This window comes from Microcaecilia unicolor, chromosome 13 (assembly GCF_901765095.1).
Source record: "Microcaecilia unicolor chromosome 13, aMicUni1.1, whole genome shotgun sequence".
In the NCBI taxonomy this organism is placed as follows: domain Eukaryota; kingdom Metazoa; phylum Chordata; class Amphibia; order Gymnophiona; family Siphonopidae; genus Microcaecilia; species Microcaecilia unicolor.
In genome coordinates this window covers 67,585,548-67,599,442 of record NC_044043.1, presented here as the reverse complement: position 1 = coordinate 67,599,442, position 13,895 = coordinate 67,585,548, and the positions used below count along the sequence as shown (strand labels likewise).

The 13,895-nt window shown below is 41.6% G+C and overlaps 1 protein-coding gene across 7 annotated transcripts in view; it reads right to left on the bottom strand.

The window, feature by feature from the left end:
• The window catches only part of RERE (arginine-glutamic acid dipeptide repeats), a 569,568-nt gene that overhangs the window by 24,528 nt on the left and 531,145 nt on the right, over positions 1–13,895 (bottom strand). For all 7 annotated transcript variants that reach the window (XM_030186180.1, XM_030186182.1, XM_030186181.1 and 4 more), the window contains 3 exons: positions 9,032–9,124; positions 1,754–1,953; positions 1,143–1,304 (listed from right to left, as the gene is read on the bottom strand). In XM_030186180.1, the coding sequence (XP_030042040.1) occupies positions 1,143–1,304; positions 1,754–1,953; positions 9,032–9,124 (455 nt within the window). The remainder of the gene's footprint in view (positions 1–1,142; positions 1,305–1,753; positions 1,954–9,031; positions 9,125–13,895) is intronic.

Below are 13,895 nucleotides of genomic sequence, written 5' to 3'. Positions count from 1 at the left end.
GTAAATGTGAAGACCATATGGCAGCAACAGGATTTACAGATTTTCACTGAAAATAAATTGAGACAGCGAGATGACTGCAGCGCAAGAACAGGTTTGAATGACTCTGCAGAAAAGATTAGACTGAGAAGGTTCCCTATATTGGATGTGTAAGGGAACAAGTTAGTGACCTACCTCAAAAATAAACATAATGCATCTCTCTATATTTCCTCCTTACTTCCCCTTACTTGTTGGGGATGACCCTAGAGTTTGAATGACTCCCCTTTTGGGGAACTGTTTGTTTTACCTGGTCTGTTTGGTCTAACGCATAGAAGGGGGAGATGAGGGTAGGGGAACAGAGGAGCAATCTGGGGGGATATTTGCTGGAAAATAGACCTATCCTTGGGGGACGGTCTGGGAGGGAGGGAGAGAACATATTAGATAAGTGGTAATGTTAGTAGAGAGGTAATCAAACTGTTTGATTGAACCTTTCCCTATATCTATTGGCCAAGGACACATGGGGTTATAAGAGTCCAGACCCTATGGGCCGTGGAAGGCGAGACATGAGATCTTGGAATAGGGAGGGAGGGTAAGAGAACACTCCTGGATTATGTGGTTCATTAATGGTTATCATAAAAAGGTTTACGGTAATGTTATATGGTTGAATTTAATAAAACCGTTAAGCATAGGAAACGGGTGGGGTGGGGTGGGGGGGGGGGGGGGGGAGTACGAATTCTATAAAAAGTTGATGGCTGTAAGTAATGCTATATTTCTGAAGTGTTATTCCACTAAGTTCTGTAAAACTGTATTACCACTGCCATGTTACGGTGGAATTGTACTTTTTGCTTTGTCATCAATAAAAACCGTTGAAACATAGACCTATCCTTGAATACTACGTATCTCTTTAACTTTTTGACAATACTATTTGTTATTACAGTAATCCAATAAAAATCTTTAAAAAAGAAAAACAAGAACGGGCTGCATGTCTAGTTTGATGCAGTTCAGTAAAGGACAAGCAACAACAGAACAAAAAAATAGACAGACTGTGGGACACTTTTGAAGTTATCTAGAGGAAATAAGGAAACAGACAAAAACTCTTAAGAGCAATAAAAACTATTACATTGGCTGTTTGATATTCAGATTAGTTTCTGGCACAGCAGGCTCACCTTGTTTGATTTCTTACTGGAATCTGCTTTGCTATCATTGCTGGAAGTACTGGCAGCACTAGGGGAGTTCCTGCCACTGGAGCGAATGTCCTCGTTTATAGGAGAGGTGCGTCCATCGGGGCTTGCTGTCTGTTTCTTTCGACCACTTCGCAGGGTAGACATCTGTTCAAAGAAAAGAAAAAGGCATATAACTACAATAAATCCTACCAAGTGTAGAGAAGAATTTTTAAACTTACTTAAAGCTCTATCACCCATATTTTATTTTTCATCAACCTCCTCTAAATATCTTATAAAGCAAGAAGTGAAGACACCTACCGTTTATTGGATTTGATACACCGATTCTCATTGAGTCAACACTGAAATGGTTTATGATATAAAATTTGGATATAGGAAAGGAATGCCATAATATAAAAGGAAAGCAGTCGGTCACTCAAGAGATAGACAATATAATCAGACATACAGAACTATCAGTCAATCAGATATAGAAAAAAAGACAGAGTATCAGTATATATACTCAATCTTAAAAACAATAATTTCGAAAAACCCATTAAAATTAAAACCTTCAGTCCCTTCCCCATCCAAGAGAACCGCACTGGAGTGTGCACGCCTACCGAGCCTCGATTCCGCCTGGTCCTCATGCTATGCTTCCCACTCAATCCATCTTCTTCCTCTTTGACAGGTTTAAACATAAAAGGTGGTGGGTCAAGTGGCTTCTCGATAGGGGGCAGCTCTCCATATTTTTTGAAGTGAATGCGGCAGTCACTACACAACAGGATATTTTCTCGACCCCCGTGATGCCAGTCCTTGGAGGCTTGTGAAAAGAGAAAAAAAGGCAAACTTAAGTGGCAGATTCAACGTGGTGAATTGGGGGGGGGGGGGGGGGGGGGAGCAGGTAGCCTCTGTGTCGGAAGCATGGCTATGGGGCTCCTTGGTTGTCAAACAGTGCATCCTCATAATGAAATATCTGTTTAGTTTGCATTCCATTTCTTATTTCACATTAAAAGAAGCTCAATCATCAGTGTCCTGCCTGAAATAATACACTGGAAACTCTCTAATGAAAACAAAGCTATATATACCTGTAGCAGGTTTTCTCTGAAGGCAGCAGGACACACATTACGTGTGGGTGATATCATCCTGACAGAACTTGTGCAGGATGCTCCCTGGCCTGTTCACACAAACTTCTGGGAATGTTGCACCGCGCACGCACGCATATCTTCCCGCCTGCCACTGGTGTGCAGGATCTAGCCTGTCAAGCTAGCTTACAGAATACAAGAATACAACGGGATGTGGTGGAGATGAAAACGGTAATGGAATTCAAACATAAGTGGGATAAACACAAAGGAATCCTGTTTAGAAGGAATGGATCCACAGAATCTTAGTGGAGACTGGATGGCAACACCAGTGCTGGGCAGATTTCTATGGTCTGTGCTCTGATCATGACTGAATAGATACGGATGGGCTGGAGAGTAAATTTTAAGGGGCTTCAATGTTAACTTCAGAAATTTTAGTATGCGAACAGTTCTGGGAAACTTCTATGGTCTGTGCCCTGAAAATGGCAACGACAAATCAAACTCAGGTATACATATAAAGCATCACATACCATGTATAATGAGTTTATCTTGTTGGACAGACTGGATGGACCGTACACGGGTCTTTATCTGTTGTCACAGACTATGTTACCATGTAACTCCAAACAGGAGGACCGAAGGTATGTAAGACTATGTATCCTGTTGTCCTCAGAGAACACCTGCTACGGTAAGCAACTTTGTTTTCTTGGAGAGGAGAACAAGCAGGATACAGTTATGTATGTGACTCCACAACCACAGGCTGCCTTTAACAAAAAAAACCGGTGATGATAATTTTTGGCCTTACAACAAGATGTGATGAAACAGTGGGTTTCTAAGCCTGAAAACTGTATTATTTAATGAAGTGTATTTCTCCTAATTGGTCAGCAGATGGCACTTGTTTTGAGTTTTAAAGCTGTTGCAGAAAAAGACTTTCTCTCTTCTAGTTTCAGCTTATGGAAAGGCAATCTGCAGTACCATTGGGTAGCTACTTTCAAAATTGATGCCCTGGGCTCTGACTGGTCCTGGATTCCAAATCTGTCCTGAAGGTACTAGATTTTCGCAGAAGCAAGAAGTAGGAAAGGTAGCCTCTTCTAAAAACAGAAGGAGACGTCTATAAAGAAACAATTCGTTATTGCAAGCGAAGTGACGAGTCGTTGTCACTTTGCTTGCAATAAAGAATTGTTTCTTTATAGACGTCTCCTCCGGTTTTTCTGCAGCCTTTTACGTAGGAACCAGTATACCTCCACCACTTTGGGGTGGTTTTCTTTGCTCAGTACTAGATTTTCCCCAGTACAAGCCAGAGGGAGGAGAGAGAAGATCTCTTTACTGTGGACCCTTATAACCCGTGAGCAGCTATATTTCCTGAACTCCCCAGATAGTAAACAAATGTTTAAACAGTTTTATAATTGACCCATATTCAGTTACCCGTTATTGCTTGATTTTGCCTTTTTCTGTTCACTGTTCAAGTCCTGTGACAATAAACCTTATTAGTTTATTGACTCTGCTGTTCTGGACTAAGAATCCTGGCTCATGGTTTTGGGTCTGTAGGTGCTTTCTAGGAACTGTGGGACCCCTGGAGTGTGGCCCCAATGTCCTAGAAATCACCGGAGAATAACCTGAGAGTGGGAGACTAGACCAGAGGCAAGCAGGACCAGTCAGTGTGTGGCGGATGCAAGTATAAACTGCCCAAGTGCAGGCAAGGCTGGGAAGACCCTTCAGGTGGCTGCAGGGTAACCCCAGGCGGGTGCTAGGTGTTTCGTGATACAAGCAAACATCATGAATACTGAAACTGGTGAACAATTTGTTTTTTAAGACAGCCTGGATCTGAAATAAATGCGCCTGGGGGTGGAGTTGGATTCTAGACCCCAAACAGATTCTGAAGGATTGTAAAACCAAACTGACTCTTGCATCAGGAGCCCTGTTCTAAATAAGAATGAGAAGTGAAAATGTTGATCAGAGACTATGTCGCAGTCCTGCAAATTTCCTCTACGGATGCTGATACAACCATAGCTCAAAAATATGAACCATGACATAACCTTCCAGAGACAGTCCAGACTGGGCATGTGAAGGAAATGTAGACTGCAGGTGAATTAGAAAGAATATATATGCTAATGGCAGCCACCATCCTGTTTAGGTCAAAAGAAGCAAAATTGGGTGTACATTCTACGGGCATCATTTTGCTCCAGATAGAAGGCCAAAGCTCTTTTGCAGTCCAAAAGGTACAGTGTGCTTTCACTATTGTGGGCATGATGTTTTGGAAAAATTGTTGGTAGAACTGATTAAGATGGAATTCTGACACTATTTTAGGAAGGAACCTGGGGTGAGTATGCAAGACACAAAACAAACTGTGTGTAAGGTGGATCAGCTACTAGGGGCCTGAAGCTCACTGTTCACCACCAGAAACAGGACCTTTCAAGGTCAGGTACATCAGATGGCAGGTATCTAGTGGCTCAAACACAGCTTTTATCAGCTGGGTTAAAATGACACTGAGGTCCCATGACACTGCAAGAGGCTTGATGGAAGGCTTCAACAGAAGCAAGTTGCACATAAAGCAAACTAAAGACTGAACAGGAGATGGGCTTACTTTCTACCTGATAAGCACCAACTGAACTAAGGTGAACCATAATACAGCTGGTCTTGAGACCCGACTCTGGAGATGTAGAAGGTACTTAAGCATTTTTTGTGTAGGACAGGAAAAAGGATCTAGACCGTTACCCTCACACCAGACAACAAACCTCTTCCATTTTAAACCATTACAACTTCCTACTTTAAACTTTTCTGGAAGCCAATAGAACTTGAGACACACTATCAGGCAAGCCAAAGAAAGTCAGTATTACCTCTCAATATCTGAGCTGTGAGGGAAAGCGCCTGAAGGCTGGGATGTGATAGAGATTACTTAATTTCAGACAACTTCAGTAAAGGCTACTGTCAAATAACAGGTAATCTAATATTAACTTAGAAACCAGCTTGTAATACTCTAAACAGTTGTAATATTGTTTTAGATGTATATGGAGAAGAGACCTCAGAAATCAAAGTAACGCTCTTTGGTTTGAACACTGTTACAAAGATTATCTTAAGTGTCAATGTTTAGTTTCTATCATAAGGCTGAAAACGCCACCTACATTAAAAAAAATTTTTTCTTTGCATTTAAATTATAACAGTGCTTTTAGATTAGTGTCAGATTTAAAGTGCAGCTACTGTGCAAACTCTTTTAAGATTCAAATTCACTTAATCAAAAATACAATTGGTATACCAAGTTCAAAAAAATCAAGGTCAGATCAAAAAATGGCTCATTAGAGACTTATATGCAGCTTGCTATAAAAACTTAGCTTTCATCGTCCCTGATCCCACGTTATTAATGTTAGAAAACAACAATCTGGTCTCTGTGGATATCTGGAGGAAAGTGGAGGGAACCATATCTATCTTAGCCAGTTGGAAGCTATCAAAATCATGGTCCTTGTTCCTTTGAATGTTGAAGAGTGTTTTCGCCATGAGGGGAATTGGAGGATATTATTAACAACATTTATTTATATACTGCAGGTACCACAAGGTTCTAAGCAATTTACAATCAGATAAAAGACCAACATAATCACCTGGGAATTACACTCATACACAAAATATATGGAAAATATCTTAAAATACAAAATCTAAAAACATCACATACTAAGACCAGAAGTCTATTAACACTGAACGTATCTTTTAAATAAAAAAAGTCTTTACATTTTTCCTGAAAGTCAGATAAGAATTTGAGTGTTCAAAACAAAGAATAATTTCCTTCCAAATTTTTGAAGCTTGAATAAAAGTTTTTCATGCAGTTTATATCTTTTTTTTTTACCTTTCACTAAAGAAAAGGAGAAAGGGAAGTTACTACACAATCTCCTATTCCTACTGGAAAATTGAAAGTATGAAAACATACATCCTGGACAATATCCATTTAAGACTCAAACACAAGCAAATCTGAACATAATTCTCACCTCAATAGGCAGCCAATGGAGCTTGACATAATATTGAGAAATCCTATTAAATGTATTTAAAGAAAAAATTTGAACTACAGTACTCTGTGTAATCTGCAGTTTTGAAAGCATTAGTGATTGCACTAACAATCTAAATTGTTCTAATTCAAAATACTTCCCAATTCGACTTAAGTTTCTCATTAAAAAAAGCTTTTTATTAGGGCATTAATTTGTTGTTCAAAAGAATGTTTGATCTATACAAAATTTTAATTACTGGTGATAAAACATATTTGGTTTGATCAATTAGAAAATGATCATTCAGTGGGGTCAGGTTTAGTATCAAATAAAACAAGCTTGTTTTTGTCTGTGTTCAATTTTAATTTATCTTTTGCCATTTAGGACCTTATCACAGAAGCCCTTCCCTCCCAATGGAATGAGAAAGACATCTGAAGCCAGTCTGGAGCAGATCTGAGGGATTTTGTTGCTGTAGTGAGAGGCAAAAAGATCTATCGAGGGGGTGCCCCACTCTCGAAAGACCTTCCGGGCTACGCCCTCATCCTGGAACCAACTCGTGAGGTTGCAGAAACCAGCTCAGACTATCTGCTGGACAGTTGCCTTTCTGTGTCAGATATGCGAAAGATGGCCCACATTCTGACTGTTTAACACTGGAGGTATGCACTCATCTCTCCCCTGCCTCTGGATGTAATACATTGCAACCTGGTAGTTTGAATTAGAATTACTTGAATTGATAATGTATCTATTAGAGTATTTCAGATCACTCTTAGCTCCAGGAAGTTTATCTGATGAAGCTCTTCCTGAGCAGACCACAGACCCTGAGTGTAGAACCCATCAACATGAGCTCCCTATTCCAGATTGGAAATATTCATCATCAATTCCTTTTGAATTTGAGGAATTTGGAAAGGAATACCTTTTGCTAGATTGGATTGGACCATCCACCAGAACAGTAATAACAGAGATATGATATGATAGAGGTCTATAAAATAGAGTGGAGTGGAACGGGTCGAGGTAAATACCTTGTTTACTCTTTCTAAAAAATACTAGGACTACGGGGCACGCAACAAAGCTACTAAGCAGTAAATTTAAAACAAACCAGAGAAAATATTTCTTCATTCAACATATAATTAAACACTGGAATTCGTTGTCAAAGAACATGGTAACAGCAGTTAGCTTAGAAGGGTTTAAAAAAGGGTTTGGATAATTTCTTAAAAGTCCACAAGCCATTATTAAGATGGACTTGGGAAACTCAACTGCTTATTTATAGGATACGCAGAATAAAATCTATTTTATTGTTCTAGGATCTTGCCAGGTACTTGTGACCTGGATTGGCAGGGATGGTAACACAGGGCCTCGTGCTCCTAGGGGCACCGTATCTCTGGTACGTCTGTCCTCTTATCTTGGAACACCTCCCTGCTCCATACCTTAATATGCATTCACATTTCAGTAGACAGCATCAGGCAGCTTCCTTACTGTGAATCAATATCCTTTAAGTCCAGAGAGCATAACCAATCCATTTTTAATATCATGGGCAGCTTCTGTTTTTCAGTCACTACTGACCAGAGCAAGATGTCAACTACTGACAGATCTGAAAGGATCCAGTGCCACATCATTTTTATTTGTTCCAAAATATTTTTAAAAATAGCTTTTTTTTTTTTTTTCTTTGGTGATACACTTCTCTCCTATTTACGTTGCTGTAGCTTTTAAGGCCATCCTTAGGAAGAGGACAACTATGGCCACTGCCCTGAGCCTCACGCTTCCACCCTCAGGTTGCTTCTGCCTCCTGTCTGCTCCACTTTTTCTCACAGAATCTATTGGCACCAATGTATTCAATACTTACATTTTCCTGCAGCGATTCATTGTCACATGCTGACTCCATGGCCTTCCTTCTGCCACATCCCGCTCTCTCTACCGTGACTTCATGTTTTGGCGCTAAACAGGAAGTTGCAGTAGAGAGGGCGGGATGCAACAGGAGGAAGAACACAGAGCCAGCCTGTGAATCGCTGCCGCCTGCAGGAAAATGTAAGTGACGTTGGCGGGGAGGACAATGGGAATGGAGGAAAAGAATTTTTTTTTACTGCGGGAACAAGGCTTTATTTACTTTTCCCATGGGGCAGTAAAAAGTTTTGTTTCTACATCCGCGGTGATTCTAGTTAGGGTGTGGCCTTTATTGTGGATTTACCATGGTAACAGTTAACTGTGTCATTCTCTAATCACCACGCTAAATAATTATGCAGCTTTATTACTTCAAACCCATAATCTGCTGTATCAGACCAGTCTAGATGCCTGCATCATCTGCTGGAAACAGAGAAATGCTAAGGAGCTGAAAGCAGCATCTGTCCCCTACAAGGGGAGCAAAATTACCTCTGACTTTTTTTCGCAGTCTCCATCTAGTGGTGAGGGGCACAGCCCACTTGTCTGGACTGGTCTGACATGTATGATATGGAAATTACAAGTTAATATGGACTGTACCATTCCATGCGCTCACTTGACCCCACTGCACATAGTTGGGGTAGGGGTTGGAGAGAGACTTTATACTGGCAACAGTTCAAACGGGAAAATATGTGAGCTAAGAACATGCTGACAGAGCTGTTGCCGAGTTGTGATTTGGAAGAGCAGCCTAATTGCTCAGAGAAGCAGACTGAGAACCAGGAAGCCCAGTTCAAATCCCACTGCAGCTCTTTGTCATCTTGGGCAAGTCACTTAACTCTCCACTTTCTCAGGTACAAATTTAGATTGTAAGCCTTCCGGAAGACAGGAAAATACCTACTGTAACCGAATTTAACTTTCCTTGAGCTGCAAATTAAAAAGATATGAGCTAAATCCCTTCCCAAGCAAAGACTGCCATACTTACTGGTTGTGAAGCAATGACGGCATGCATAGCCCTTCAGCTCTTGCTCGCTGTCCTCACTATCGAAATCATCTTCACTGGCTGAGCTCAAGTCCACTAGATGATTCAACAAATGGGGGGGGGGGGGGGGGGGGGTGAAAATTAGAACATTAGTTTGTATGTTTTCGTTGTACTACCATTAGAAGAAAACCTTTCATTTCATTTTATTCACTTTTTATTTCACCTTTCTGTACAAATGCTCAAATGGGTTACCAAAATACCATATGCTTCTACTAAGACAGAAGAACACAGGAGGTCATGTGATATGCTGAGTAAAGGAGGTTGTGTACATCTGGTGCTCTATAAGCCACCCAAGTAATCTGACCCCATCTCCTCAAGTACATTTGTTTTGATCAAGGTGAAGCTTATGAAGAGAGCCTTTTACTGAAGCAGGAGAAGCCTGAAATGACCTTCAAACTGCAAAAAAAAGACAAGGAGCATGCAATAAGAACTACAAAATGGTGGAGGCTATGAGTGATTTATCCGTGCTCACTGACGGTTAAAATAATCCAACTTATTGCATCAGTGATACAGGAGCGGGACATAAAATTTGATAGACTGTCAAGTAGTGGAGACTGAGTACCGCATTTCTAACATGGAAGATACCATTACAGGGGCACAGACCTGACTGAAATCCCTCCAGCATAAAACTGAGGTATATGAGTTGAAATGCAATGAGTTGGAAAACCTTCAGTTCGTGGAACTATCATTGGCAGAGGTGGAGTTGATCGGGCTTATGGAACAATGGCTACCAACACTCTTGCCTATAGATCAAGAAAACAGAGAACTGAAAGAGCATATCAGCTGGCCTGGAAAAGGACAGAGAGAGACCAGACCACAGATAGTTATAGTGAAATTACTTAACCATGCTTACAAACAGTGTTGCTACAAGCTTATCAGAGAATTGATGAACTGCCCTCCCAAGATAAGAGAATCCAGTTGTTTTAGGACTACTCATCCAGAGTAACTGTACTAAGTTTATTCAGATATGTGTGCTAAGCTAATTAAAAAAACAATTTGTTTCATGTTATTGTACCTGTAAAACTGAAAGCATGGTGGAACAGAACTCAACATATGCTTAACACACTGCTGGATGCTGACAAGTGGCTACAGCAATTGGCTCATGAAGACAGGAACACAGAAAAATGACTACTTTGACTGTAAGTGAAGAAGTCACTCAGAATTTAGGGAGTGTGGTGAAACAAGGCATTTTCCTGCTTGTAAACTGTATAACTATTTTTTATGATATGCATTTCCCTTGTTTGGCCAGCAGACGGCGTCTGTCCTTTGTTTGTAACAGTAAATGATGGCAGATAAAGACCTGTACGGTCCATCCAGTCTGCCCAACAAGATAAACTAATTTTACATGGTATGCGATACTTTATATGTGTACCCGAGTTTGATGAATAAAGTTCTTTTATGCACAGAAAGGGGGAGTGATCAAATCTACTGCTCTTAAAGTGATTAAATGGGTTGTTGTTGTTATAGAAGTGACAGTTTCTTCTTCCTGCCTAAACTGAGGAGAAGTAATCTGCACTGCTGTTGGACAGAAGCCCCTTAGTGTTCATACTCTGGGCTCTGATTGAATCTGTTGGAAGTCTTTAGTCTCAGAGTGGAAGTGTGGAAGGTACATATAGTAACATAGTAGATGACGGCAGAAAAAAAAGACCTGCACGGTCCATCCAGTCTGCCCAACAAGACAACTCATGTGTGCTACTTTTTGTGTACCCTACTTTGATTTGTACCTGTGCTCTTCAGGGCACAGACCGTATAAGTCTGCCCAGTACTATCCCCGCCTCCCAACCACCAGCCCCGCCTCCCAACCACCGGCTCTGGCACAGACCGTATAAGTCTGCCCAGCACTATCCCTGCCTCCCAACCTCCAGTCCCGCCTCTCACGACCGGCTCTGGCACAGACCTTATAAGTCTGCCCAGCACTATCCTTGCCTCCCAACCTCCAGTCCTGCCTCCCACCACCGGCTCTGGCACAGACCGTATAAGTCTGCCCAGCACTATCCCTGCCTCCCACCACCGGCTCTGGCACAGACCGTATAAGTCTGCCCAGCACTATCCCCGCCTCCCAACCTCCAGCCCCGCCTCCCACTACCGGCTCTGCTATCCAATCTCGGTTAAGCTCCTGAGGATCCATTCCTTCTGAACGGGATTCCTTTATGTTTATCCCACGCGTTTGAATTCCATTACCGTTTTCATCTCCACCACCTCCCGCGGGAGGGCATTCCAAGCATCCACCACTCTCTCCGTGAAGAAATACTTCCTGACATTTTTCTTGAGTCTGCCCCCCTTCAATCTCATTTCACGTCCTCTCGTTCTACCGCCTTCGTATCTCCGGAAAAGGTTCGTTTGCGGATTAATACCTTTCAAATATTTGAACGTCTGTATCATATCACCCCTGTTTCTCCTTTCCTCCAGGGTATACATGTTCAGGTCAGCAAGTCTCTCCTCATACGTCTTGTAACGCAAATCCCATACCATTCTCGTAGCTTTTCTGACCTCTATACTGAGACCCTGTTCAAAGACCGTAAGCAATTAGTTTTCCTGAACTCCCCAGGTACTACTCAGGTAGTGAATAAGTGTTTAGTTAGTTTAATATTGATTCCTGTTTCATTGACCTGTTATTGTCTGCAGGTGGGAAGGGTATGCCAGAATAGAGCACGTGCACAGGTGGTAGTGGGCCTGAGCAGTGCTGGGACAGACCCTCTAGGTGGTTGCAGGGTTAGCCCCAGGTGGGTACTAGGCATTCCATGACAGGGAGTATGGGCAAAGGGGTGGCGGAGATATTATGGACGATTCATTCTGTGGGATAGAATTGGTAGATCAAGATGGCACCTAGGAGAAATGAATCTGCTGGACAGCAGTTATTTAAGACACCTGGCACTGCTGATGCTTCTTCAGAAGTATAAGCAGCATGGGGGTGGAGTGATGTTATATTCTATGAATAATACAGTAGCTTGAATCTTGTGATGAAATAGGCATGGAAAAATGCTACAAATCCCAAGTCCCCAGCTGGGACTATACAAATTTTATACTATGGTCTACTTACCAGGCTACTTCAAGAACTGCTACTATGAGAGTTTTACATTGGATAGAGATGGGAAGGTGGGGAAAGGGATGCAAGGAGGGTGAGGGTGGATTGGAAGGCTACACAGACATTAGTGCTGGTGCTGAGGGGAGAGGTGGGGTTGAGGATGGATGTTTGGCAAGAGGCAGGGCCAAGAGGGGAGGGGCAAAATTCCCTGGGCTCGGCCTACGAGAGGGGGAGGGGCCGTGCCCGGTGCGCTTCTTCCTGCCTGCTTCCAGGTCTATCCTCTCCTGCATGCCACTCAGGACCCAGATGATTACATTAGCTCAATATCATATTAATGCAATCATCCGGGTCCCAATTCCCGGCAGGACAGGAGTAGAAGACAGACTGTGGGAGCAGGCAGGCAGATAGAGGTTTGCCAGCACCTGGAGCTGGCTGAAAAAGTATCTTCATACAGCTGTCATCCAAACAAATATACTGAATATCTTCTTTAGATATTAAAAGACTTTAATCCACAATCAGAGACAAGATAATAACTTTCTTCAAGGGTCCCATTTAAGACTAAATTTAATCCCCATAGGTTTTTTGCTTTTCAAGGTTTAGATGTTGGCAATATTTGCTTGAGATCTGCACTAGATGATCGTTATAGATAAGTATAGTTTTCTGTGGGTCCTTGTTGTATTGGTGTCTGTTTTGGTGGTTCAATATTCCCAAATTAGTAATGTAGTTTTATTACAATGTTTTTACTTTGTTATTTTTCATTTGCAGTATTACCCTTGGACATACCACATTCATATATGCAGATAATATTCAGATTCTCTGTCAACAACCTTTCCAATCAACAAGAAATTTCCATCATTAATGCTAAACTTAGGCTTATTATGTCTTAGCTTCGAGACAAACTCGTTTTGAACCCGAACAAATCCAAAGCGCTTCTGTTCACTGATTAAGACCAAGCAACTCTCCCTTCCCCTATTCTGCTTGATGATACCTCTATTGTCCAGGTACAATCCATACAAGTCCTCGGGTTATTTGAGATACTAAGTTCACAAAATCAGATACAACACTCTTTTCATAAACTTTGCTTGATTAGATCTATCCAATCTCTGCTACATTCCCCTGCATTAAGCATTCTGATACACTCTCTAGTGACTAGCCAGTTAGATTATTGTGATTCCCTACTCATGGGCTTTTGGATCAAAGACCAGCATAGATTACAGACAGTAGTACAAAATACAGCAATCAAAATTATCAACCATCTCAAAAAATTTGACCATCGGAAACCTGATCTTAAAAACATCCACTGGCTGCCAATTTCACACTGTATCACTTATAAAATATTACTATTAGTATTCAAGACTTGCATCTTAGATGAACCTGCCTATCTTTCGCATTATATAGATCCTTATCTCCCCTCACAGGCTCTCAGATCAGCGCATCAAAACCGTCTCAACGTCCCAACCCACAGGGAAATCATTCATTAGCATAGTAGACACTCCCATAGTCTCAGTACAGGGTCCTGAACTCTAGAACTTCCCACCACATCACCTGTGACAGAAATCTTCCCTAGCTCAATTCAAGGCTGAACTTAAAACTCTTTTGTTCCAAGACACTTAACTCAAACTCTACCACCATTAAAACTTTTCTATCTGAGATGCTTAATTATTGTCTTTTTACTTCACTCACTGATGACAAAGCAGAACTGGCTGCAGAGTACTGGAATGCAAACATGCTAACCTTCTGTGTCTTCCTCTCCTCTGTTCCATCAAAGATTGTAGCTCAACC